Source organism: Talpa europaea (assembly GCF_964194135.1).
Source record: "Talpa europaea genome assembly, chromosome: 8".
Lineage (NCBI taxonomy): Eukaryota > Metazoa > Chordata > Mammalia > Eulipotyphla > Talpidae > Talpa > Talpa europaea.
The window spans coordinates 69,349,375-69,377,116 of NC_140075.1; the positions used below are offsets into that span (position 1 = coordinate 69,349,375).

The 27,742-nt window shown below is 38.2% G+C and overlaps 1 protein-coding gene across 1 annotated transcript in view; it reads left to right on the forward strand.

The window, feature by feature from the left end:
• AKAP6 (A-kinase anchoring protein 6) overlaps positions 1-27,742 on the forward strand; it is a gene marked incomplete at its 3' end in the record, with an annotated part of 338,178 nt that overhangs the window by 86,769 nt on the left and 223,667 nt on the right. The window contains exon 4 of the mRNA XM_084241293.1: positions 27,166-27,288. Coding sequence (XP_084097419.1) covers positions 27,166-27,288 — 123 coding nt within the window. The remainder of the gene's footprint in view (positions 1-27,165; positions 27,289-27,742) is intronic.

A 27,742-nucleotide genomic window follows, 5' to 3' on the forward strand; every position in this document is an offset into this window, starting at 1 on the left:
AACATAAAATTTGCCATCTTGACCATTTTTAAGTTCAGTGATAATAAATATATTCACATTGTCCTGAAACAGATCTTCAGAACTTTTTCATCTTGCAAATCTGAAATTCTACACCCATTAAACAAAAACTGCCCTTTTTCCCCCACCCTGTAGTCCCTGGTAACCACCACAGCCGTATCTGTTTCTGTTAATCTAACTACTTTAGATACTACGTCATATAAGTGGAATCATATAGTATTTGTCATTTTTTTACTGATTTATTTCACTTAACATGTCCTCAAGATTGATGGTGTTGTAGCACATGACAGGATTTCCTTCATTTTCAAGGTTGAATGATATTTCACTGTATGTATACACTTCATTTTGTTTATCCATTCACTTGTGGTTAGATATTTGGCTTGCTTCCACTTCTTGGCTATTGTGAGTGGTGCTGCTATGAATATGAGTGTACAAATATTTTTTGAGACCCTGATTTCTATTCTTTTGGGTATATACCCAGAAATGAGATTGCTGGAAGATATGGCAGTTCTATTTTTAATTTTTGAGGTACCTCCTTACCTTTTTCTATAGCTGTTGCTCTATTTTACAGCCTTACGAACATTGCACAAGAGTTCCAGTTTCTTCACATCCTTGCATTCTTGCCACCACTTGTTACTTTTATAGTAATCATTCTTATGGGTGTGAGGTGATATCTCAGTGTAGTTTTGATTTACATCTCTCTGATGATTAGCAACGTTGAACATCTTCTCATGTGTTTTTTTGACCATTTGTATATCATTTTGGAGAAATGCCCATTCAAGTCCTTTGCCATTTTAAAATTGGGTTATTTGATTTTTTGCTGTTGTTGTTGTTTAGTTTAGGAGTTCTTTATATAGTCTGGATATTCTCTTACTAGGTATATGATTGCAAATTTGATTACTTTGATGCAAATTTGACTCCTTTGATGCACTAAATGTTTTAAGTATGATATAACCCTATTTGTTTATTTCTTGCTTTTATCTCCTATTCTTTTCGTGTCATATCAAAGAACTCATTGCCAAGCCTATGTCATGAAGCTTTTCCTGTATCTTCTAGAATTTTGGCAATTTTAGATCTTTAGGTTCTTTTTGTTTTTATTTAAATGTGAATAGCCCTCATGTTTTAAGGATCTAACTGTAGATTTTCTTACAAAATAGGACACAGCTTCAAGGTTAGAGACAATTCATCTCCTGAGATTTATCTCTTAAAAAAACATTTGGAAGTCACTCTTTTTCTTTTTTTTTTTTTTTTATAGAGGCATGCTTTACTTATTTATTTGTTTGTTTGTTTTGTTTATACATGCACTGGGTACAGTCAGAAGCGCGGGAGGGTGAGAGAATTCACCAGAGCCAGAGCGGGGAGCAGAGCAGGCAGAAGGACCGAAGTACACTGCTGAGGGGAGCAGCGGGCGGCAGGAGAGGTCTGCGCGCCATGTGGGACCCTCCTCCGGTGGCCAGGGAGCAGCCGGGGATCGAACCGGCGCCGCAGAGGCTGCGGGCAGCTTCCCAACCCAGCGCTCAACCGCTGCGCCACCCGGGAGGCCCTGGAAGTCACTCTTTTTCAAGATGTCCTGTCTTACCATTATTTACTTGATTTGAGATTTGAATAAGTTCCATTTGAAACATAGCTGTATCTTTCCTTACCACCTCATGGAATAAATCGGCATCACCTAACTGCAAGGGAGTTTGGAAAGTGAGTCCTTTATGAAGTCTGCCATAAATTCACTTCTCACTGCCTTTGCTATTTCTACCTATCATGAACCACTTTTCCTAATGTTGGTGGAGTGATATTCTGATTTTAGGTATTGATAATGATCTTTTAAAAGCATCCTATCAGGTAAGAAACATTTTGATGTTACTGGGTTCCACTTCTCTTCACTAGCATTTCATTTTGTATGTGCATTTCCCCAATGCTAGCCATTTCCTTCACAGTTGCTAGTCTTCCTATTATCTCTGGGTCCTCTCTCTTCCTTACATCTTCTATTCTATCCCCTTCCCCCCACCCCCCCATTCACTTTTATGCTGCATTATATAGTTTTCACTCTTTGGCATCTATCTTCCTTTTCAGTTTCCTTCCCCAAAAGTATTTAGTAATTTCTCCCTCTAATGTACTAGAGATACTCAGATTCCAATTATGAGTGCACTATGAATTGGCTCTCTATCACCTTTAAGCTTGAACCCTTCATTTTTTCCAATGCATTTTTTAGTCTTAGAAATACATATCCAGAGAGTTGGGGAATCGTTTAGACATAAAAGTAAATAATTTAGTTTAAATATCAAGGATGTTGACATAGAAATAATTGAAGTATAATATAATCAAGAAAGTATTTGAGAATAGGGATTATGATCCTGGTTCACAACCAAGGGCCAGTCTCAAGCTGTATTCCATCAGGGACAGGTCATCAGGAAGTTTTAAAGGATCAAGGAAAGGTGTGGTCTAATTAAGATTAAGTCATTTGTTTGAAAATTTAGGGTTGGTTGACAGAGTCTTTAGACAGAATGTTATAATGTGGGGTCTTTTTAGTAATCATCAGATGGCCTTTCTGTTTCCTTCCTAATCATCAATAAGAAAAGAAGAGGGTGTTTTTATTCTTTCATAGTCACAGTCAGAAAGAAATCAGTGAGTGGGTATTCTTTCGTAGTCTCCAATAGGAAGTTGAGTGAGGCTGCTGTGTCAGGTTGCTTTCTTTTTATCTGGAAGCCTCATGAGGGTTTTTAGAGACAAGATGGAATCTATCTGATACAAAATAGGTTTCACATGGTACAATCCAAATTCCTAAAGAAGTAGGTGGGCTCAGCTTTATAATTAAACTTGGAAGATTCAAGATTCAATCACAAATTGAACATAAGTTTACAGTGCAGATGATTATTCAATAAGAAGTTATAATAGCTGAATGCTACAGGAATTCTGAATACTTTTCTTTATTATACTATGCACAATCTAAAATTTTGTTTTAGATTCTGGTCTTCGAATGTCAGAGTTCTGCAACATAATTCAAGGCTTTATGCTTATTACATAAGATAATATTTGATAAGTGTCAAGTGGAACATTATACAATGAGAAAGCAGAGGAAGGCAGAGAATAACGAGTGTAGCTAAACTAAGCACCACAGAAGAGGAACTACTTGAACTGAGCTTCAAACAATGAATAAGTAGAATTTAGATGGCAGAGATGAAGAGGTGGAATGCTAGCAACAGAAGCTTTGGCATAAGCCAAGGAGGCTTCATTGAAGACAAATATTGAATATATATTTGGGAAATAAAGAGAGATGTTTGTTATTTTTGACATATAGGCTGAATTCTATAAACAAACCCCAAAATGCAATAAGGTAGAAGTCTTTCTTACATAATAAGAGGTAGACAGCAGTTCAGGGAAGATAGAGATCGTTAGGGATCCAGGTGCCTTCTCCCTGCTGCTTTTTTTTTAATGGATTACCAAGTACTCTGTCTGCATTTCAGCTCACCAAAAGGGGGAAGTGGAGAGCAGCCAGTTTTCTTCATACTATTATTATGATTTGGATGTTGCACTTGTCACTTTTGTTCCCATAGGCCCAGATTTTGCACATGGGATCATCTAACAGCAAAGTAGCTTGGAAAGTGAGTCTCTAAGCTGTGTGCATTAGAAATGACATGTCTTTTAAACCAGCTGCTGATTAGAATGGAGTTTGTTGATGAGAAGAGGAATATAAAGTTAGGAAGAATAGGACCAACATATAATGGACTTTGCATTCCAAGTGTTTGTATATCACAAGCAAATAAATACTTGCATAATGAATACATGAATAAATGAGTGAGTAAATGTATTCAGTTTGAACTTTGTATTCTAGACCAGAAGTTACAAAGTGAAATGACTCTAAGAGGTCAGACAGACAATATAAATGAGTCATACTTTTAAGTGTAATTGGGAAGTGAATGAGGATTGAAAAACTGGTGGTAAAGTGCAGTGTCAAAAGGGTAGTCACTATTCAGCACAAGAGATTGTTGCATGGGAATGCAGGCCTGTGTGGTAAGAGCTTGCTTTTTTTTTTTTTTAAAGGAAGGTAGGATATCTGGGTTTTATGTGCTATCTCTTAATTTTTTAGTGCTGGGTCTGAATAATTTTTAAATAGGCCAAATAAAGCACATCTGTTTGGCCTGCAGGACGCTAATTTGCAATCTTTGTGAAGATGAGAAACTATTTAAAATATTTGCCTTGAAACTTGGTAGACTAAGAAGGTTAATCTGGTTGTGATGTGCTGGATATATCTCTAGCAAAATGGTTCTCACCAGGGAGCTTTGAAAAAAATCCTCATTGCAGGCTCCACTCCATAGCAATTTAATCAGAATTGAGAGAGAGGAATTTTTAAATTTCTTCAGGCAATTTTAATGTACAGTCAAGCTTAGGAGCTAATGCTGTAAGGCTAATTTTGAAGGTTATGGTAATAGTTTGGACATGAGGTAAAAGGAAGGTCTGAATTGTGATTTTAGAAGTTAACTAAGAAAAAATAGAGATAGAAGTAGGAGACTATGAAGAACAAATTGATAAAATGTGTCTTAAAAAAATAAAAGTAGGAGGAGGCTAAAAGCGTGATTTTAAGTTGAGATTTGGGGACTGAGAACTTGTAAGGAATTTAATAACTGGCTTTAAGGGACATATGAAATTAAGATATGTAGTATATGAATGGGAGAAAGGTAAATGTTATCTTCCATGCAAATATTGTGACCCAGCTCCAAGTTGAGCATTATAAATCAACATAACATTTTAAAAGATAAGACTACATAGTTCTTTTTAAAGATAAGGCTACATAGTTTTTTTTAAAGATAATATAGTTTGTGTATATTTTATTTGTTGCAATGCAGGGGGAGGGAGCTGGAGGAAATAGACTTAACATTGCTAGAGGATTTGTTAAGATAATATGACAAGGTCATTGCTGAAGGTTGCTGGAGAGGAACCATAGGACTCAAAACAAATTCCTTCCTAGTTAAACACAAAAAGAATGTTTCAGTCTGCTTCAGTTTGGTTTCTGCAGAGCTCTAGCAGGGTTTTGAAGCTTTATTAACAACGATTTAGCACCACCATGAGGCTTCTTGTGGTCACTGCATCTGGTTTTTGTCCTGAAATACAGAGGGGAAGGTTCATTTTTGCAGTTTAAACATTAGGATAGAAATAGTTCTTTGTTATTTTCTCGTATGGAAATGCTGTGATTCCATAAGATATTGTTGCATTAACATGATGAAAGTGCCTATACATTTGATAGCAAATATTTCTATGATGATGGAAATCAAAAGAGGAATCAACTCATTTTTAATTCGACTAAAATAATTTAGGGCATTAGTGAATTCTTATTTATTCTTTTTTTTTTCTTATTTATTTATTTATTTATTATTTGTTTGTTTGTTTGGTTTATACATGCACTGGGTACAGTCAGAAGCGCGGGAGGGTGAGAGAATTCACCAGAGCCAGAGCGGGGAGCAGAGCAGGCAGAGGGACCGAAGTACACTGCTGAGGGGAGCAGCGGGCGGCAGGAGGGGTCTGCGCACCATGTGGGACCCTCCTCCGGTGGCCGGGGAGCAGCCGGGGATCGAACCGGCTGCAGAGGCTGCAGGCAGCTTCGCAACCCAGCGCTCAACCGCTGCGCCACCGGGGAGGCCCCTTCTTATTTATTCTTAAATCTAAAGTAAGTAGTCTGCATTACTCATAGAATGTTTTGGAAAGAATAAAAAGCAAAAGAAAGGGCCTCCCTGGTGGCACAGCGGTTAGGCGCTGGGTTGAGAAGCTGCCCGCAGCCTCTTAAGTGCCAGTTCGATCCCCGGCCACAGGGTGAGGGTCCCACATGGCGCGCAGACCTCTCCTGCTACCTGCTGCTTCCCTGAGCAGTGTACTTCATCAGTCCGCCTGCTCTGCTCTCCTCTCTGGCTCTGGTGAATTCTCTCACCCTCCCGCACTTCTGACTGTACCCAGTGCTTGTATAAATAAATTAATTAAAAAATATATTCTTTAAAAAAAAAGCAAAAGAAAGCCTTGATATTTATTGCCCACTTATATCAGGCAAGGCACTAAGATTTACTTGTTAGCACAATGTTATGTTTAGTTCTCAAGAAAAAAAAAATCCTTTGTGGCAGTCTTATTTTACCCTCATTTTACCAATGAAGACAGAAAGACAGGGATATTAATATTTTACTCAAGGGTATAGGACTTGAAGGCAGTAACTTTAGATTCAAGTCACAATCCCCTACCTTTAATTATGAAAATTTAAATAAATCTCTAAAAGTTTATTGATTAAATATCTGTCCTAGTCTTTAAGATGAAATATTAATCATGTTTTTCATGCCATTGCTCAGATTATTACATGAAATTACAAAGAGCAAATGTTCATTATAAACTCTAAAGGGTACATGAATACTGGTTTTATCATTGTGTTGTTTCCTTGAGTCCAAGCTATTAGCATCAACTAAAGTAGAAACGACTAGGATAAGAATATTAATTTTACCCCTAAGTTTTATTTCACTCTGGAAATTTAAACTACTAAACTTCAGTTTTGAAAAATAAGTGTAAATAAAGTTGAATGCCTTTAAGATGCTTCCCAATTCTGAAATTTTATGAGAAAATGAGGCATAATTAAGAAAAGCAGTCATTTCTCTATAAAATAGTTGTTGGAATCTATCACTTCATTGTGGTTGGCTTTCTCTTTCATGGGATTCGAGGTAAATTCCCCTTAAAAATCCTAACAATAAGTGAGTTTGAGACTGTGACATTAATGAGCCTAAAGGCATGAAGCTATGTTTCATTTCTAAACTGTAATATGAGAAGAACCAGACATCCTAGAGGAATTTGGGGCCCGGCTAGAGATTGTAAGATGCCAAGAGATCAGCGACAGTGTGACAGCGAACAAATGAGTAACCCTGTAAGAATTAGATATGAAGTGGCCTGAATTTAAGGCAAGTAAGGTCATTTAATAAAACATTTTGGAAATATTTAACTTGGCTAACTTATCAGTGTGATGTCTTAAAATTATCTGTCAGCACTGGTATGTTCTTCTCAGACAAAAAGGAGACAAAATCATTCAGAGAGTGTGGGTTCTGTGTAAAGGTCATTCTTGATATCAGATCATGTCTGAGATTGTGAATCTTACTATATGAAGATGATTGGTCTACAGATTGCATGGTGAGTAAACAACTTAACCCAGCAAATATACTGTCTGTAAGTTCAGGCCCATGTTTTCCATCTTTCAGACTGATGAAATTCTGTGATTCCAACTTGGGAGCCAGTGATTGTACCAATGGTCTCCATTATTTAGGAATAAAATAAGTTGTTCGTATTTTATTTTATTTGTAGTGCTTTTCAGATAGCAATAGAGAGGTGTCACTATAGGTGGTACTATAATATTTGTTTGAGAAATGTTCATTTGAGAACATTCAGCATTACTCACTTGAGAAGTGTGTGTGTGTGTGTGTTTGTGTGTGTGTGTGTGTGTAGAGAGGCAGAGAGAGAGTATATGTCACAATTGGCAATCTAATTCTTTTTCCTTTTCCCTACTTAAGTCCATTACTTATAAAAATAAAGCTGATAGTGAATTGACAAAGTACCCTCTGTTTCCTTCATTTTTTATAAAATAGACAAGATTATTTGCACTCTTCCAAAATAAAGTTTCATTAAAGTCCTTTTCCTTGTCCTACCCTCAATATTTTACATTGTTCAGTGCATGCCATTGTATTCAAAGAGACTATTACCCTGGGCCTTCATAATGGGATAATGGGATACAGGGCACAGGAAAAAATCATGCAATACCTATTCCTCTTTCTAAACACACATTTATATAATGAAATAAGACTGGGAAGAAACTCCAAGAGTAATCTTGCTCAAGGTGTCAAAAAGTTGAATATTCAGAAAAGCAGTAGATGGAAAAATATGGCAAAGGAAAAGGTGAAATTTCTGGAACCAAATGTATTAACAGGTAAGGGGACTTCTATGGTGATGGATGGTGGTTGAGCATGATAGCTGGGCTTTCAAGGCATACCACCTAAACCCGTCTCAGCTTTGTTATCTTGAACAAGTAATATGACCTCTTTGTGCCCCAGTTTCCTCCTCTACAAAACAGAGTTAAGTAAGTATCTTCCACATAGAGTTCTAACAATTATATGTGTTAAGATGTGTAAAGAACTTAGAATATTGTTGCATATAGTAAACTCCTGTGGTGGTTGTCATTTTTATTACTAAGTTAATCTGGGAAGGGACGAGTCATGACTTAGTAGTTCCTTCCTTATGGATGACTCTGGCATTTTGTTATCAAATGCTGCCCTGTTTTCTCCTCCCATCTTCAGCCACCTTAGCTATTATGAAATTTCAGTTTCCTACATGACCTTCACCTACAAAGATTAAAAACCCCCTCCCCCCTTTTGGGTCTTGTTAGGTGTCCTAGATTCCTGCATGCCTCTTCTCTGTGAGACTATGGGCCTCCCGCTTTGACAGATTATTATTATTATTATTATTATTATTTTGGTAGAAGAACTGGGCAGTAGGCCAGAGGTTCAGGGGGTGAACAGATTTACCAGAGACAGACTGGGGAGCAGAAAAGGCAGATTTACTGAAATATGTTGATAAGGGGAGCAGGAGAGGTCTGCTGTGCCATGTGGGTTAGCTCCTTGGCTGGGGCTTGAACTAAGGTGGCAGCGTTGATAGCACTGAGAGTAACCGCTAGGCCACCAGGGAGGCCAGACAGATTATTCTTATATTGAATTAGAGATAACTTTCCTAAAATTGACCCAATAATTTTAGTTAATAAACTTCTCTGACATCTTAGGAAGTTTATGTAGGGGAATTTATTCTGTGAATATATGTTCAGACAAATATAAACAACTTTCTAGCATATAATAACTGTCACACAACAATCTTATAAGGAATATGTGTGTATGTATTTATAATTTCTACAATTTCTAATATTTATTTATAATTATGTACTTATAAAAATAATTCCCATAATAGTAAAACACACTTTAGCCAGAGGGAGGGAGGGTCATTACAATGCATTAAAGGAAGGGCCTCCAATAGGTGTATAATTGTCCCTCAAATCCCTAATTGCTAGAAATAGAAAGAATCAGGAAATGTTTAGGAAAGACAGCAGTAGATTTTTTCTGGGAGAGATGATTTGTTGAGAGAGAAGCACTTGAGATGAATCTTAAAAGGATGGGTATGTGAGTGGAGTAGAAGACAATTGGAGGGTGTGTATTAGTCACTAAAAATCAATGTCCTGCCTAACTAAAAGAAAGAAGGTGAATCACGTGAATGTCTCTAGTTTGAAAGGAGGCTCTATATGCACTATCCACACAAGTTAACAATTAGAAAGGCATAGAAATTGTTGGGTTTAATACCCTCATTTTATACTTAGAACTTGTCCCTCCCTGTCCAGAGTAGTTCTATTAGAGTACTGTCTCTTGGTTATACCAGAACTTGCAAGCTTGTCACAAAGGGACAGCAAATACTTTTTTCCCAAGATCCATACAAATGTTTCTAGTGTTCTGCAGGTGTTGGCTCTTTATCTTTGTAACTCTGAGGGACTTTGAAGCAAATTTCCCTTATCTGAAATGGTATGCATTTAGATTTCGTGGTTGATTTTGAGACACAGTGTTGAAAATCACTTAGACATAGAATGAGGGACTGGGGTGAAGAAAGTTGAGTGCATTGCACTCTGAGATTTCATAATATAGAAGACAAAGTGGATGTGCCTTACACACTGTTCTAGGTCATCTCATCCATACCCATGGTTGCTAGTACAACTGATATGGTGCTTTCTCTAACCTAGATTTTGCACCACACCTCAACTGTGTTTAGAAACCAAACTCATTGTGTATATGTACCACATCTTCTTGATCCAGTCATTTATTTTTGGGCATTTGGGTTGTTTCCAAAGCTTAGCTATTGTAAATGGGTGCAGCAAATTCCATATGAATTTAAATATGCATCCATTTCCCTGGGAAATCCGTCAATCCAAAACCAGTGTTTGATCAGCGTAGTAAATATTAACAGCTTATCATCTAAATTGATTCTCAACCACTTAGTTTAGGATTATAAAATTAAAAAAATATATGAGAAAGGTAAATCAGAGGGATAAACTATCTTTATTTTTTTTTTTATTTTTTTTTTTTTTATAAATTTTATTGTTATATTCCCCATACAATTGCAGCCCCTCATTCTGATCCCAATCCCTCCCCTCCTGCCCCCGCCCCCCTAAAAGTGTCTCTGGTTCATAGTTTTTTGTTGATTTTGATTTTCACTTTCTTATAGTTATTCATTTTCCTGGTCCCTTATTTAAGTTTTCTAGATTCCTGCTATGAGTGAGACCATCCGGTATTTTTCTTTTTCTTTTTGGCTTATTTCGCTGAGCATGATCCCTTCCAGCGCCATCCATGTTGCAGCAAATTGCATGTGTTTATCTTTTTTGAATGCTGAGTAATATTCCATGGTATATATGTACCACATCTTCTTGATCCAGTCATCTATTTTTGGGCATTTGGGTTGTTTCCAAAGCTTAGCTATTGTAAACAGTGCTGCTATAAACATAGGGGTGCAGGTGTTCTTTGGAATTGATGTTTCTGTGTCCTTTGGGTAAATACCTAGGAGTGGAATTGCTGGATCATATGGAAGCTCTATGTTTAGTAGGTCCAGAAATCTCCACACAGCTTTCCACAGTGGTTGGACCAGTTTGCACTCCCACCAACAGTGCAGAAGAGTTCCTTTTTCTCCACACCCTCGCCAACATTTGTTGTTGCTAGTTTTTTTAATATGTGCCATTCTCACTGGTGTAAGATGGTATCTCATGGTAGTTTTGATTTGCATTTCCCTGATGACAAGTGATGTTGAACATTTTTTCATATGCCTGTTGGCCATTTGCATTTCCTCTTCAGAGAAGTTTCTTTTTAGCTCTTCTGCCCATTTTTTGACTGGATTATTTTCTTTGTTTTTGTTGAGTCTCATCAGCTCTTTGCAGATTTTTGTGATCAGTCCTTTATCATTAGTGTTGGGTGCAAAAATGTTCTCCCAGTTGGTGGGGTTTCTCTTTGTTTTTGTTATTGTCTCTTTTGCTGTGCAAAAGCTCTTTAATTTGATGTAGTCCCAGCTGTTTATCTTTGCCTTCACTATCACTGCTTTGGGTGATGTGTCTGTAAAGATGTCTTTGATGTGCAAATCACGTAGTGTTTCGCCTATATTTCCTTCTATATATTTTATGGTTTCAGGTCTTATGTCTAGTTCTTTAATCCATTTTGAGTTGATTTTTGTGTATGGTGTGAGGTGGTGGTCAAGCTTCATTCTTTTGCATGTAGCGACCCAGTTTTCCCAGCACCATTTATTGAACAAACTTTCTTTGCTCCAATGCATATTCTTTGCTCCTTTGTCAAAGATTAGTTGACCATAAATATGTGGGTTTATTTCTGGATTTTCTATTCGATTCCATTGGTCTGTATGTCTGTTCTTGTTCCAATACCATGCAGTTTTGATGATTATGGCTTTGTAGTATAGTTTGAAGTCTGGGAGTCTGATGCCTCCATTCCCTTCTTTTTTTTTCAGGAGAGCTTTGGCTATTCGGGGTTTTTTGTGATTCCATATGAATTTCATCAATAATTGTTCTATTTCTTTGAAGAATGACATTGAAATTTTGATTGGAATAGCATTGAATCTGTATATTTCTTTTGGAAGGATGGCCATTTTAATAATGTTTATTCTTCCAATCCATGAGCAGGGGATGTCTCTCCATTTCTTTGTGTCTTCTTCTATTTCTTTTAACAGTGTTTTATAGTTTTCTTTGTATAGGTCCTTTACCTCTTTTGTTAGATTTATTCCCAAATATTTGATTTTTTTTGTTTCAATAACAAAAGGGATGGTCTTTTTGATTTCTTCTTCTTCAGATTTATTGTTTGTGTATAGGAAGGCTACTGACTTTTGCGTGTTGATTTTGTATCCTGCCACTTTACTGAACTGATTGATGAGTTGAATTAGCTTTTCTGTGGAGTTTTTGGGGTTCTCTATGTATAATATCATATCGTCTGCAAATAGTGATAGTTTGACTTCTTCTTTTCCTATTTGGATTCCTTGGATGTCTTTCTCTTGTCTTATTGCCCTGGCTAGGACTTCCAGTATTATATTGAAAAGCAATGGTGAGAGTGGACATCCTTGTCTTGTTCCAGATCTTAATGGAATTGCTTTCAGCTTTTCACCATTGAGAATGATACTGGCTGTTGGCTTGTCATAGATGGCCTTTATGATGTTGAGGTATGTTCCTTGTATCCCAAGAATTTCAAGGGCTTTTATCATGAATGGGTGTTGCACTTTGTCGAAAGCTTTCTCAGCATCTATTGATATTATCATATGGTTTTTATATTTCTTTTTGTTGATGTGTTGGATAACGTTGATTGATTTTCGGATGTTAAACCATCCTTGTGCCCCTGGAATGAATCCAACTTGGTCGTGGTGAATTATCTTATGGATACATTGTTGGATTCTGATAGCTAAAATCTTATTGAGGATTTTTGCATCAGTGTTCATTAGGGAGATTGGCCTGTAGTTTTCCTTTTTTGTGTTGTCCTTGTTCGGTTTTGGTATTATGTAATGTTGGCTTCATAAAACGTGTTTGGTATTGTCCCTTCCTTCTCAATTTTTTGGAAGAGTTTGTGAAGGATAGGCACTAATTCGTCTCTGAATGTTTGGTAGAATTCATTTGTAAATCCATCAGGTCCTGGGCTTTTGTTTTTGGGGAGGTTTTTGATTACCATTTCAATTTCGCTAATTGTAATTGGTCTGTTTAGGTGTTCTATTTCTTCTTTATCTAGCTTTGGGTGATTGTAGAGTTGTAGGAATTTGTCCATCTCCTCTAGATTGTTAAACTTGTTTCCATATAACTGTTCATAGTAGTTACTGATTATTCTTTTGATTTCTGCTGTGTCCGTTGTGATTTCTCCTCTTTCATTGATGATCCTGTTTATTTGTGCTTTCTCCCTTTTTTCTTTTGTGAGCCTGGCTAGGGGTTTGTCTATTTTATTGATTTTTTCAAAGAACCAGCTCTTGGTTTCATTGATCTTTTGGATTGTTTTTTTAGTTTCAATTTCATTTATTTCTGCTTTGATTTTTATTATTTCTTTTCTTCTACTGGTTTTGGGGTTTTTTTGTTGTTCTTTTTCTAGATCTTTGAGCTTCGAGATTAGGTTGTTTCTTTGCGTTCTTTCTTGTTTCTTGATGTGAGCTTCTATTGCTATATATTTTCCTCTTATTACTGCTTTTGCTGCATCCCATACATTTAGGATATTGGTGTCCTCCTTGTCGTTCAATTCAAAAAATTTTTTAATTTCTTCTTTGATCTCCTCATTAGTCCAATGGTCTTCCAGTAGTGTGGTTTTTAATCTCCATGAGGTAGGAAAGTTCCTTGCCTTCTTTTTATGGTTTATTTCTAGTTTGATGCCTTCATGGTCAGAAAAGATGGTTGATATGATTTCAATCTTGGTGTATCTGTTGATGTTTGTCTTGTGCCCCAGTATGTGATCGATCCTGGAGAATGATCCATGTGCGCTTGAGAAAAATGTGTACTCCGTTTTTTTGGGGTTTAGTGTTCTATAGATGTCTGTTAAGCCCAATTGCTCTAGGTCTTTATTTAGAGCTTTGGTTTCTTTACTTATTTTTTGTCTTGTTGATCTATCCATTGTTGATAGTGGTGTGTTGAAGTCTCCCACTACGTATGTGTTTTCTCTGATGTCTGTTTTCAGAGAGGACAACAGTTGTCTGATATATTTTGGTGCTCCTTCGTTTGGTGAGTATATGTTAATGAGTGTTATTTCTTCTTGAAGTATTGTCCCCTTGATCATAATGTAGTGACCATTGGGGTCTCTTTTTATCTTTTTGAGTTTGAAATCTGTTTTATCTGATATAAGTATAGCTGTTCCTGCTTTCTTTTTTGGTCCATTTGCTTGTAGGATTGTTTTCCATCCTTTAACTTTGAGTCTATTTTTATCTTTTGTAGCTAAATGTGTTTCCTGGAGACAGCAAAAGGTTGGGTTTTGTTTCTTAATCCAGGCTGCAACTCTGTGTCTTTTTATTGAAGAGTTTAGTCCATTTACATTTAGAGTTAATATTGATATGTTAACATCTGTATTTGCCATTGTGTTTGTCTTTCCTTTGATTTTATTTATTTATTCTTTTAATAACTTTTTTTTTTTTTTGGCCTTCTTTCATTGTTATTCGTCGCTCTGAGGTTCTGGCTTTAGGACTCCTTGTAGTATTTTTTGGAGTGGGGGTTTAGTTGCAATGAAATTCCGGAGTTTCTGTTTGTCTGGGAAGGTCCATATTCTTTCTTCAAAGAGGAAGGAGAGCTTTGCGGGATAGAGTATTCTTGGTTGGCATCTGTTTTCTTGGAGTCTGTTGACTATGTCCCTCCACTCTCTCCTTGCCCGTAGTGTTTCTTCGGAGAAGTCTGATGTCAGCCTGATTGGTTTTCCTTTGAATGTTATCTGTTTCTTCCCTCTTGCCAGCTTCATTATTTTTTCCTTGTCCTGGATTCTTGGGAGCTTTACTATTATGTGTCTTGCTGTATTTTTTCTTTCGTCGTGGAAGTTTGGTGTTCTTCTTGCTTCTTGTATATCAATTTTCAGCTCCTTCTTCACATTTGGGAAGTTCTCTTCAATTATCTCTTTGAATATTTTCTCTGTTCCTACATCTCTCTCCTCTCCTTCTGGTATTCCTATAACTCTTATATTTCCTTTCCTCATGGAGTCAGATAGTTCCCGAAGTCTTTCTTCGTTCTTTTTCCTTCGTACTTCTCTTTCCTTTTCTGTTTTGGTTCTTTTTATTTCTGTGTCTTCAAGATTACTTATTCGTTCTTCCATTTCATCTATTCTGCTTTCATTGCTTTTCCCAGAATTCTTTAGTTCTTCCATTAATTCTTTGATCTCCTGCATTTCTTTTACTTCCCTCTTTAGGGACTCAATTTCTTTCTTCTGACCATTGTTTTCCCTCTCTAGGGACTCAATTGCATTCTTCTGATCGTTGATTATTTTTCCCTTATCATTGTTTTCCTTTATGACTTCTGTCAGTTTTTTAATCACGGCAATTTTAAATTCTCTTTCTGGAAGGCTCAGAAATTCTTCCCAGTTATTGTCGTTGCAATCTGGGGGCTGGCTTTCTTTTTGTGGTGTGCTTTTTCTCTGGAGAGTTGCTAGGTTGCGTGTGGTTCTTCTCCTCCCTACTGTCTGTTTTCTAATTTGCCGTATGCGTTGGGACACTGTGTTGTTGGGACTGGCCGGCATCTTGGGTGGGCTTCTCTGTTCCCCTCTGGTTCTTCCAGGAGTCATCTGTCAGTTTCAAGCAGCATTTACTGGAGAAAGGTCCCTGTTCTAAAATGCCGATGTGGGGACACACTCCCCTGTGTGCCTGGTCTGCCCCGGCGGTGGGTTCCTGCTCCCCTCTGGGCTTGGACTGCAGGCCAGAGGGGGTCTGGCGTGGGCGAACTTCCCCCGCTCACCTCTGGCTCCTGAGGAAGCCTTCTGCAGGTAGTCTTTACTGAAGAAATGTCCCTGTTCTAAAATGGTGATGTGGGACACACTCCCTGCGCTTCTGGTCTCAGGCACACTCTTCTGCGCGCCTGGTCTGCCCCGGCTGTGGGTGCTCGCTCTCTCTGTGGGCTCAGACTACTTGTTCGGAAGGGGCCCGGTGTGGGCTAACTCCCCAGCTGGCCACTAGCTCCTTCAGGAGCCTGTGCTGGGGTCAAGTCGCTAGGTGGCGCCAGAGATCTCTCCTAGAGCCCTTGGGGAGCTGATTTTCCACCCCGTGGGACAGGGAGCAGAGCGGGGATGGTAGGGTACACCTCAACGGCTTTGGGGTGCTGTGTCTGCCTTGTGCCCCACCGTCGTGGGGAACCCACGCCCCTAATTTCGTGCCCCGGGTCTCAGTTCCAAAGCCCTCAGTTCCAGGACGCGGGCTGTAGCCCAGATCAGTGGCGCGGGAATGGCGCCTTTTGAATCCCGCTCCCCTGCCTGGGCGACTTGTTCCTGCTCACTCAGGGAGGGCCTCCGCCGTCTCCCCGCAAGCCTAGGTCGCAGGCGCGGGGACCTGGGCAGCTGCAATCCGAGCGCCGCTTTCGCGCAAGCTTACCGGGCGGCCGGGGCTGTGTGCTGGTGCTGGTCTCCTCCTGGTGGGCGGGGCTCTCTTTAATGGCGCCTGGAGCTCACCTCCGTGGCGGATCCTGCAGGGTTCACCTCAGCTCCCGTTCACGGGGTGTGGTGGCTGAAATAGTTCCTTTCCACTCACAGTCCCACTTGCTGCGTCCGTTTTTCTTGTTGGGCGTTTTGGTTTGTTGTTTCCCTCGTCTCTGCCGGTCGGAGAGTGCCGCCTCTGTGGGCGGGGGAGGGGAGCAGGATTCTGCGCTTCCCTCCCTTCTCGTCCTCTTTTATGGCAACTTTCTTCTTCGGGCAGTTAGCTGGAGTCGTCCGTTTATCTTCCGTGTCCCAGTTCTCACTGGGACCTGCCGCTTTTCCTCCCTATTAACTTTTTTTAATGGGAGATCTTACTCGCAGCGTCTCCTCGCCGCCATGTTGCTCCGCCCCCTTCGATAAACTATCTTTAAAAGTCCTCTGTGGGTGGGCTTTCCCTGGTGGCGCAGGCGGTTGAGCGCAGCGCTGTGAAACTGTCTGCAGCCTCTGAAGCGCTGGTTCAATCCCGGCCGGCTGGCGAGGGTCCCACATGGCCCACAGACCTCTTCTGTCTCGCCCACTGCTCCCCTCAGCAGTGTATTTTGTCAGTCTGCCTGTTCTGTTCCCTGCTGTGTCTCTGGTGAATCCTCTCACCCTCCTGTGCATCTGGCCTGTACCCTGGTTCTTGTATAAATAAATAAATAAATCTTAAAAAAAAAAAGAAACCAAACTCATGTTCTCTAATACTGTGTTAGAGAACACAGTATACTATATTTTCCTGTAAACTATATTTTTTCTGAATTTCTTTTATTGATTTACCATTCATTTACAAAATTATGTAATTTAGAGGGCATGGCTTTACACTTAGACATGTGCACACGTTTCACTCACCTGTCATCAAAGATCCAGTGTCTATCTCCTTCCTTCCTCTCCCCACTCTGGTAGCCACTATATTTTTCACAAAGCCTAAGAGTTATTTTTCATGTGCTTTGCCAATTTGTTTTCTTTGGTTATTTTTATTCCATAAGTGAGTGAATCCATTCTGTAATTGTCTTTCATCTTCTGACTTATTTCACTTACCATAATTACCTCAAGTTTCATTCATACCTTTACAAAGAGCACAATTTCATCTTTTTAAATAGCTGGGTAGTATTCCATTGAGTGGATATACCATGATTTCTTTATTCATTCATAAATCGACGGCCATTTAGATTGATTTCATGTCTTCTTAGCTATTGTGAATACTGTTGCTATGAACATAAAACTGCAATAATTTTTTCATATTAGTGTTATAATAATCTTTGTATAAATACCTAAAAATGGTATTACTGGCTCACAAGATGTTTCCATTTTGATTTTTTTAAGGAATCTTCATACCATTTGCAATTGAGGTTGTAACAGTTTGCATTCCCAACAACAGCAAGAGTTCCTTTTTCTGTATACCCTCACCAAAACTTGTTTTTTTCAATTTTTTTTGATATGGTTCATTGTCATAGGGTGTGAGGTAATTGTTTTGATATACATTTCCCTTATATCCCTTATAATGAGTGATAATGAACATTTTTTATGTGCCTGTGTATTATCTATATTAGATAACTATCCCAATTTTTTATCCTTATTTTGATTTTTATTGTTGGATTACTCATGTGAGATACATAATGTATAAATATCTTCTCCCAGTTTGTAGGCTGCCTTTTATTTTGTGGTGGTTTCTTTCACTGTACAGAATTTCTTAGATTGATGTGGTCACATTTGTTTATTTTTGCTTTTGTTTCTCTTGCTATTGGAGTTGATTCCCCAAATATATTTTGGAGCTTTATGTCCAATATCGTATCACCTACACTGAATGAGTCATAATCTGCATGGGAATTCCTCTTTTTTTTCCCTTTCCAAGAAGCTGTATTTAGGTCCTACTATTTTCTGTCCTCTTGGTTCTAATAGTGCAGTGACTATTAGTGAGTTTTTATGCTTTACTGAGTCACCACCCTGAAGTTCTCTGGTAAAAAATTGACCTCCCCCCCATTTGGCATGATAAACTCTACACATCAAATTCCAATTTTTTCCTAAAATTATTAGCTTTGTTATTACTAAAGAACTTTATGTCCCCTAGAGAAAATTTTAAATGCTTAGATAAACAACAATTTAGCAATCACAGGTAATCTTTGAATAATCTTATTCTACAAGAACTCCTATTCAGCTATATGTGTTCTAGTTCGGATTTGCAAGATCTTGCTAGTCAGGAGAGTGTTTAGAACTAGTATAAACAGGATTATAACAATGTTCTCAGTTCTGTACTTTAGTGTATGGAACTAGCAGCCCTTTTCATTAAAACTTTATGCAATGGGCCTCCCCTGATGGCGCAGGGGGTGAGCGCTGGGCTGCGAAGCTGCCCACAGTCTCTGCAGCGCCAGTTCGATCCCCAGCCACTGGGGCAAGGGTCCCACATGGTGCAACAGACCTCTCCTGCCACACCTGCTGCTCCCCTCAGCAGTGTACTTCGGTCCTTCTGCCTGTTCTGTTCCCCGCTCTGGCTCTGGTGAATTCTCTCACCCTCCCGCGCTTCTGACTGTACCCAGTGCTTGTATAAACAAACAAATAAATAAATCTTTAAAAAAAAAAACTTTATGCAATGTTGGGAAATATGTTTATTAAAAGTAACTGATGAACCCTAACAAAGTCACTGTAGAGAAAGAGAGAAGGAATGAGCAAGGGGAGAGAAAAGAGGGGTGAGGAAGGAAGGGGAGAAATAGAAAGGAGAGAGGAGTGGTAGACTGGAGTTGTCATTAAGGCTTGGGAAATGGACAACAATGGGGTTTACTGTCCTTTGTTTTTCTCTCTGTTTACCTTGTGGGAGTAAGTCTGGTTAAAAAAAAAAACCAGGATGGTGTAGTAGTTCAGAGCTTGGGCTCTGAAACAAAACTACTTAATAGCTATTTAATGGCTTTATGACCTTGAATAAATTACATAACTCCTCCATGCTTCAGCCTCTTCATCTGTGTAATAGGGAAATTTGTGAAGATTAAATCACTACATAAGTTATTTGAAGAATAGCTGGTAGATAGATAGATAGTCAGCATCCAAATGTTAAGTATTGTTATTTATAATACTGGATATAAAAAACCTATAGTTAACCATTAAACTATCATAATCTTAAAATCTAATTTATGAACATCCCAGGTCCTTGTTGGGATTTAAAGATGATCAGTTCTGCTCATTCAGTGCTTCGGGAGGGTTAGGGCTACGTGGGGCAAGGTTTCACCTAGAGAAAGTGAGCAAAGCTTTGGGGCAGTCAGACTATCTGGGAATATCCCCAGCTTCCTCTGACAGCTGTATTTGAGGTTGTCTGTGCTTCAGTTTCTTCCTCTATAAAATGGAGAGTATGGGAATCTTATAGTGTAGGGTTGTGGTAAGGATTAAATAAGTGCGGGACAGAAATAAGTATTAGCCTATTATGAGTTCCAGCTTATTCCCAATTATTTTATTCAGATCTGCTTTTATCAGACTTACGATGTGCATTTCAATTTTGTTTTTGTCCTTAGAATTATTGATACCGCTTTTCACAAATCAATAGGGAGCAATTGAACTCAAAGCCTCTGGAGGAAACCCTTTCTCCTTATGGGGATTTGGGATCTTTCTATGATCTTTTTTTCTCATTTGAAATCACTGTCAATAATATTTAAAGAAATTGGGTATTCAACTCAATTTACCCCTTCTACAGGACATCAATTTCAGAATTGGACTTCTCACTCGGTCAGTTTTTAGACAATACTGTGCCTTTTTTGCTCTTTTTCCAGTTGATAGCTTTTTAACCTTTGTTCTGGGATGGTTTTATCAGGAAAGTTTTAATATTCTAATGACATCCCTTTCAGCCTTTAGAAGAGAAGCTAAATATTTCATAAAACATTTCAATATGTGAGTTTTTTTGGTAACATCAGAGTTAAAACTGTCTTGAATCACTTCATTTTCTCTTCATTCTTTCTCCTAAAAATATGCACCATATCCTCCCTCTGTCAATTACTTGTGCTGTGTTGGGTTTTGTGAGTAGGAATGTAGGTAAATGTATAAGGTAGAAGAGTCCAAAGCACCACTTTTAACCCCCTGGTATTTATTTTGAGCTTCTGAGTTTTGCTGGCACATTAAATACATAAATAAGTTGTTGGGCATGGTAAATTGCCCTTGAGTACTTTTGTATAAGAATCTAAATTAGTCATTTCACACAGGAATTATGTAGAATTAATTAAAAATGAAGGATTATATATGTATATATGTTTATGTATTTGCAGATATACATGTGAAATCTCGGTGCATAATTTTGCTTCTAAATGGAGTTCTGATTTTCCTAGTTATCAGAGTCTAAATAAAGCTTCCTTGTGGGTAGGGAAAAGAGGATTGCGATTAGTCGTTGGTAGCCCGTTGCTAATATAAAAGCAGTTTCCAAGCGTGTCCTGTTTTGAAAAGTTAAGTCAGGTTATCCTTAAACTTGTGGTTGCTAATAGGTAATTGTGTTTCTCTTCAGACCCACAGGTAGAGGAGAGAGGTAAGGAAATCCTTGCTAACCTGCAGATTTAGATGCTGACTGCTCCATACTGCCTCTTTTCATGACCTGAGACAAAAGACTTCCTCTTCTGAACCCCTAGAGCAGTTGGTGTCACCTCACATACTGTGGCTGTATGGGCATTTTTCACAGCCATCTCCCCTCTGGCAGCTAGCACAGTGCTGTTGTCTTAGTGAATAAGCAAAATCTTTTTTAAAAAGGATTTATTTATTTATGCACACAAGAGCTGGTGTATAGGCCAGAGATGTGGGGATGGTGGTGAGAGGAGTCACCAGAGACTGTGTGTGGAACAGAACAGTCGAACTGACTGAAATACACAGCTGAGGGGAGCAGCGGGCAAGAGAGGAGAGGTTTGCTGTACCATGTGGGTTAGCTCCCTGGTTGGGGATCAAACTCATGCTGCAGTGGCTGTGGATAGCTTCATAGTGCTGCACCTTAACCTCTTGTGCCACCAGGGAGGCCCATAAGCAAAAACTTTTATGTGAATGAGACGGAAAATCACTTGGAACTTGTTGTTTAGGAATAATTTTTAAAAATCATTTATCAAGCCCTAACTTTACACCTGGTTTTAATATTTTTTTCTCTTAAAATCATTATGGATATAATTGTCTCTATCTTACAGTTACTAAAATGCAAATAAGGTGTAGGGTTATTAACAAGCTCATTTCATTTATGTTGTTAATAAGAGATGGGGGAAACCTGGCATCAAACTCAGTTTTGTCTGGTTATAGCAACTGTTCTCTTAACATTTTTCATACCATTTCACTGGTTCATGATGATTTTAAAATTTTCTCTCTTCCTTATGTGCTTTTCCCCACATAATTAATCTTCATTTAAGTGTTTTTCAACATCTAACTTCTGCCAGTGACTTAGATTGTGAGGTCAGCAGACCTTTCACTATTTCACCTGGTGCCGGTGAGGCTCTGGACTCAAGTAGCCAGTATGCCATCTTCTAACTGTAGTGCAGCTCTTCCCAGCAATCCAGATGAGACCCAGATGAGGGCCTCTCCTCTTCTGCAAAATGGGGGTGACAGAAGTACCAACCTCACTGGGTCTTCGTGAGACTTAAATTATTTATTGTATAGAAAATCTTTTTAAAAGGTCTTGGCACATAGTGGGTGCTATGTGAAGGTTATATATTGTTTTAGCTGGCATTGCTCAGGGATCATTCACTGAATCCTTTAATTTTGAAATACTAAGGAAGAAGTAAAGACTTCTTAATGATTTAAAAGATTCAACAGCAGAGGCTAATTTTTTTTTCATAAATGTGGTGAAAATAGTCCAGTTTATTGATGCTCTTCAGCAGGTCCTCTGCTATCGTGATCTAGGTGAGGTCACATCACAGCTGATATCTCTGTTCACAGCGAAATGTGAATCCTCTAGGGGTGAATCCTCTAGATATATACAAACAACAGACAACAAAAGGAAGTTAGCAGTTCAGGTCACTGACTCAACTACCACCTAGGGACTGAGGACCGTCTTGCTGAGCTGGACCAATCTTTATAATTGGGATACTGGTAGAATGGGGCTTGTTCAAGCATGGAACTGCCTTAAATTTTTAGTTTAAAATTTTCTGTAAATTAGAAATGAACTTTACAGTGATCTTTGCTTGCTAAGAAAAAGCACTTTTCTTGTGAGGCATTTAGCCTTATCACAAATCCCGTTTCAGAAAAATTGCCAGAAAGTAGCGAATGTGAAGGGAAGGACTTAAGAGTTTAGAGAATTTTACCTTAGTGACAAGACTGTGGGACTGAGAAGAAATGTTTCTTTTTCGCCTGGGTCTGATGATTTGTCTCTAGGAGTGCTGTTTCTAGAGGACAATGTGGTGCTATGAGAGAAATAGACTCTGGAATGAGATATGGGTTTAATCCCACTGTCACTCAGCAAATCACTCACCTTCTCTGATCCTCAGTAAAATATAGCCTGTAAAATAGCCATAACCAGCATGACTTCACAGAGTTTATGGTGACAATCCCCCTTTTAAAGAAGTGATTTTCAGTTTCACTTTGGTCTAAAAATCATGTCATTTTATTAAAAGCTACCCCAAGCTTTCAACTCCCTAAGATAACCACCAAGCCTTGTTTCCTGCTGTATCAGTTTCCTGCTCCCTTATGTGGTGTAAGGAAGGCTTTCCTTCCTCTTTATCCACACAACCACCTTGCCAGAGAGCAACAGTAATTACCCCCACTGTTTATATTTAACCAAACAAGCTTTGTGTAGGAGGGAGACAAATAGGTAGGAAAGTAAAGGAAATAATGAGCATTCTTAACCTGTTAAGAGTGTGTAGCTATTTGCAATACTTGATTATAAATTTTCCTTGCAAATATAATCTTCAATGTATGATAATCCATTGAGGGCTCTAGCAAAGTTTTCATAAATCTGTAAGTGTACACATGCATGCACTTTCACTATGCTTCTTAGTCTTTAAAGAGATTTCTAAAGTAGAAAGTTTGAAAGTAAGATTTTTAAACAGCACCTCATTAAGGAACTTTCAAAACACAATGATCTAGAAGTGGGAATTATGCTGCTAACTGGTGGTTGCGCAGCTAACTACGGTTCCATTTCCCCCAACTCTGATGACCAGGATTTGTTCTGAAATTTGAATCCTGGCTTGTCTCAAATCAAGAGTTTACAGACTCAGATATGAGTATGACAAGAAACCCATCCAGAAGGAGACAGTTGGGTGGAGGGGTGGGGAGGACCTGGGAGGACTGGGGCCTAGGGACTACTTTATTGTAGAGCTTGCAGGGAGGCAGAAAGGGACAAAAGGAAAATGATGATATACAGTGACAGGAGAGAGAATGAGCAAATGCATCAGTGGAAGTTTGGACAAAGAAGGTTAAAATGTGGCTTTTCAAAGATTTACAATTAAGCCTGTAGCACGGAAGTTGAACATTTGTAAAATGTACTTTCTATGTAGTGTAATGGCAGCATTGGATTGGTCATGAAGTACATCTGATTTTTGTAGTCATCTTTGACTCTTCAGGAAAGTATGAACTTGGAATACTAGAGAAACAAACACAGATACTAAGGACAGGGAAATACTAAGAATAGGGAAAGTTGGCAGAGGCAGGGTGCATTTCACAATGCAGGTTGAGAAACGTCCCAACTCTTTATTGATAGTAGGCTTTTTAAATTATTAAAATTACTTGAATTCAGCAAGCCAGTGCTTAGACATGTTTTCTGTTCTGCTCAAAATTTTAGTGATATTTATCTTTTTAATTCCAGTAATGCCCAGCAGTGTGCCTACACAGTGTAGACACTTAATATTTGTTACATGAATAACCTGTATTTGTTGTACTAGTATTTGACCTGTATTACAAAATAAATAAAATTTTGTATTTTTCCCCATGTACTGATGTTATCTATGTCAGCCTTGTTTTTCTTCATTCACACCATCATGACTTTAACAGAGCTTTTGCAAATGTTTTTGAAGTATGTATTGTATGTGTCCAAATGTAAATTCTCCTGCACATCACGTGGCTGAGTATACTGGTGACATTCATTTGGCCTTTCTAAGAAGAGCATCTCATGATATGAAGCTGGTACCTAGTACACTTTCCACTGCACTGAACACTGGTGACAATACACAGAGAAATGGGCCAGGAAAGGGGAGAAATGCAGGTGACGAAGGTATCAAGATTCAATGGACTCCTCTTCATTTGCTTTCATGATTCCTGTTTATACTCTTGTGGCTGCACATAGAAGCAGGACGGGAGGTGGAAGGCTCAGGTGTCCCTAAGAGGGAGGAGTGCTTAGCTTTTTATTACAAGTTAAGAACATAGGGATTTGTCAGGTTTCTATTGTGGTGGATAAAACTTTAACACCTGTAAGAAAAGAGATGAAAAAATGTGTAACAGATGAGAATTGGTGAAGGTGGGTTATAATTAAGAGGAAACCCAGAGCGAAGCCTTGTAAGTTGTCTGTTTTCTCTGTAGCTGACAGCCTTGGCTTTGCTGCCTGGCTGGCCTGCAAGAAATGATCGTCCATAAAAGATTCTTCTAGATACATGGGTTTTGCCTCATCTGTATCTCACGGATTTCAGCTAGCTGTAATCATGGTTCTGTTAGGAAATCTTACACACATTTTTAATACTCTTTGGCTAACTAAGCCTAACCTTATACAATCACATATACACACTGTTTTGTTTGGTTGTTATTTAGAGGAAGCAGTTGATAACAGTCTAAATACTGGTGACGTATCAAATAACATCTCTCACTGTGTTTTCCTGGATTTAACCATATTAATTTCCAAATAATTTATTTCAGACTTAATTTTCTCCCTAAATTAATATATGTGTCTGTGCATATTGGGGTGTGTGTATATACACACAGGTATATCCAAGTCTAAATAATGTTTATCTCAAAATACAATGTTTATCTCAATATGATCAACCATCTGGATAGACTCTGATACTCTGATCAGGTTCTATAGATGATATGTCTATAAATCCAATTGGTCAGTGAAATTTCTCTTAATTTTTATAGAATTCTAATTATGAGAGTGTCAGGAATTAGGACTTCACTTCTAAGAGATCCTTTCCTTTTTTCTGCTGACAAATTTAAGTACACATTTGTAGAGGTGTATAGTAAATATCAAGTCAGAAGTAAATTTCTGAAGTACTCTGGGTCCTAGGCAGTCTACCAGAAAGAGGGACTTGGGGACTGACATTTTTAAAGGATGGGAAGCTTCCTGAGAAAATATGACTGGATATGGTTTCTATGTTAAGAGTTAAGTATTTGGGAGACAATGAAATCAAAGTTACTCTAAGATTTATGGAAATGCATCATGTGAAATTCATGAATCCTTCCCTTTTGGATACATTTTCACTTCACTGAAAACAAAAACAAAAACAAAAAACTCTTCTGAGTAAGGATCATAGGAAGCCTCAGTGATGTCATCAGTTTAGTGTCAAAGCTAGAACTTGAAGCATGTTGAACTATCTCGTTTCCAACTGTTGAGCTGTCATTCAACCAGTTGTAATTGTATTGGCCTCCATTTCTAATTAAGATGCCTCTAATATGGTATTTCTTGTTGGTTTTGCCAAAGTACCTTGTTAAGTCATACTTTCAAAATGATAGTGAATGGAAAATTTTGCATTTGTGAAAGTGAACTGTGATATGCATCCCTAGTTGTGATTGTCTTCTAACACTTGGCAGTAGGAATGTTTTTGACAGCAGCTTTGGGTATCACTTAGGAACATTGGTGGGTGACAAGCTGAGCTCCATGCATAATAGAGCATGGCAGAATCCCTGTCTCATCCAACCTCAGGATCCTCTGTGCCCTCATCTCGCCCCTAACCCTCTCTGATAGATAGATATATGTTTCTGAGTGTATGTATACCATTTAAATCCTTTTTTGTTATTGTTTCAAGTAACTTTGAGGTCAATCAATTGCTTGAATTAAAAGATTATGAATCTAACTATTATGTAGTAGAGAGCTTAAAAACAAAACCTAGCTTTTGAGAGGCATGATAAATCAAAAGAATTTCTCACTTCAGTTTCAGGATATCCTCAATTAAGCATTAAATATATGAATCAAAATCAATCCAAAGGCAAATCTGAAGAACTGTTTAATTGCGTCTTAAAGCCATCTTGATGCATCAAATGTAGAAGCCTGTCTTTACACATTTGAACCTCCAGGTGGGGCTGTTTACCTAGCTATAGGAAGCAGCTCCCAGCCTCATTTCCTCTTAGGTTCATACCTGGTCTTTCATTTTTTCAAAAATGTTTTCTGTTTTTACAGATGTATTCTTTTAAATGGTCAATCAATTTTTATAACCACAACTTGAAAATTTTCAGAATTATTGTAATTCGTGTTTCCTAGCCAGGAATATTTCTTTATGTCTGAGAAGCACCCAGAGTCAGATGTTTACTTCTGTCATCGGTACTCTTCTACCTGGCCTTACTTCTTTGAACCCAAGCTCAGCCACAGACATTTGGGCTCTCTGAAGAACTCACCCAAGTCCCTTTAAACACGTATGTGATTTAAAAATAGATTTCTAGTTCAGTTAAAGCAACTCAAATTTATAGGTTTCTGAGTAAAGAACATCATCTTGCAGAATACTTTTATCCTCCCAAGACAACGAGTGTTCCTTCCGGACCTGACCTGATTTCTTGGTGAGGGGGCACTTATCAGACACCAGAAATATTTTGATGATTTGAGGTCATCTTTGCAGTGACACCCTGCAATCCAATCTAAATTCCTGAGGAAAGTATTCTTAGGAAAAATACTGAGAAGAAGTCTGGGACAGTTTCTCCTCATTTTGGTAGATTTCAGCGCCAGGAGTAGTGGGAATTGTGTTCTAAGGCATGGAACTAGGGCAGGAGAGCAGTGACATCAATTTTATCTTCGGTGATGTTTAGAATTTCTAAGACTGATTTAAAAAAAATAACAAACTAACATGCCTTTCTTATTCTTTCTCCCCTTTTTCTTTCTTGTCACCAGGGGTTTGTAAACAAGCTGGATGAATTCATTCAATGGTTAAATGAAGCCATGGAGACCACTGAGAATTGGACTCCCCCTAAAGCAGAGACAGATAGCCTTAAACTGTACCTGGAAACACACTTGGTAAGCAAGATTATACTGTTCTTGTTGTTAGTAATGAAAAAATTTTAATGTGCTGCTCATTCGTTATGGAGAATATCATTTTACTTATCAGAAGTCACTATATGCTAATGAATATGCGCTTTAATGGGTAAATGCAGAAGCTGAAAATTTACAGCCACTTCAAATAATACTATAAAATCTAAATCCTCCATATTTCAAGCTATTCTTTCAAAATTTTTTTCCAGAAAAGCAATTGTTTTAGAACTATCTTAGAAAATTTTACTAGACCCCTGCTCTCTAAATTCACAATAGAAGGTTTTCCACATTTTTAAAAAAATAAGTGGAAGAGATAATTTTGATGACCATTCTAAGCTTTCTAGAATTCTTGTAAAATTAATGAACCTCTCATTACCAGGAGGATATACTTTATCTGTTCTACACTGGGTTATTTTAATAAAATATTTAAAATGATGAT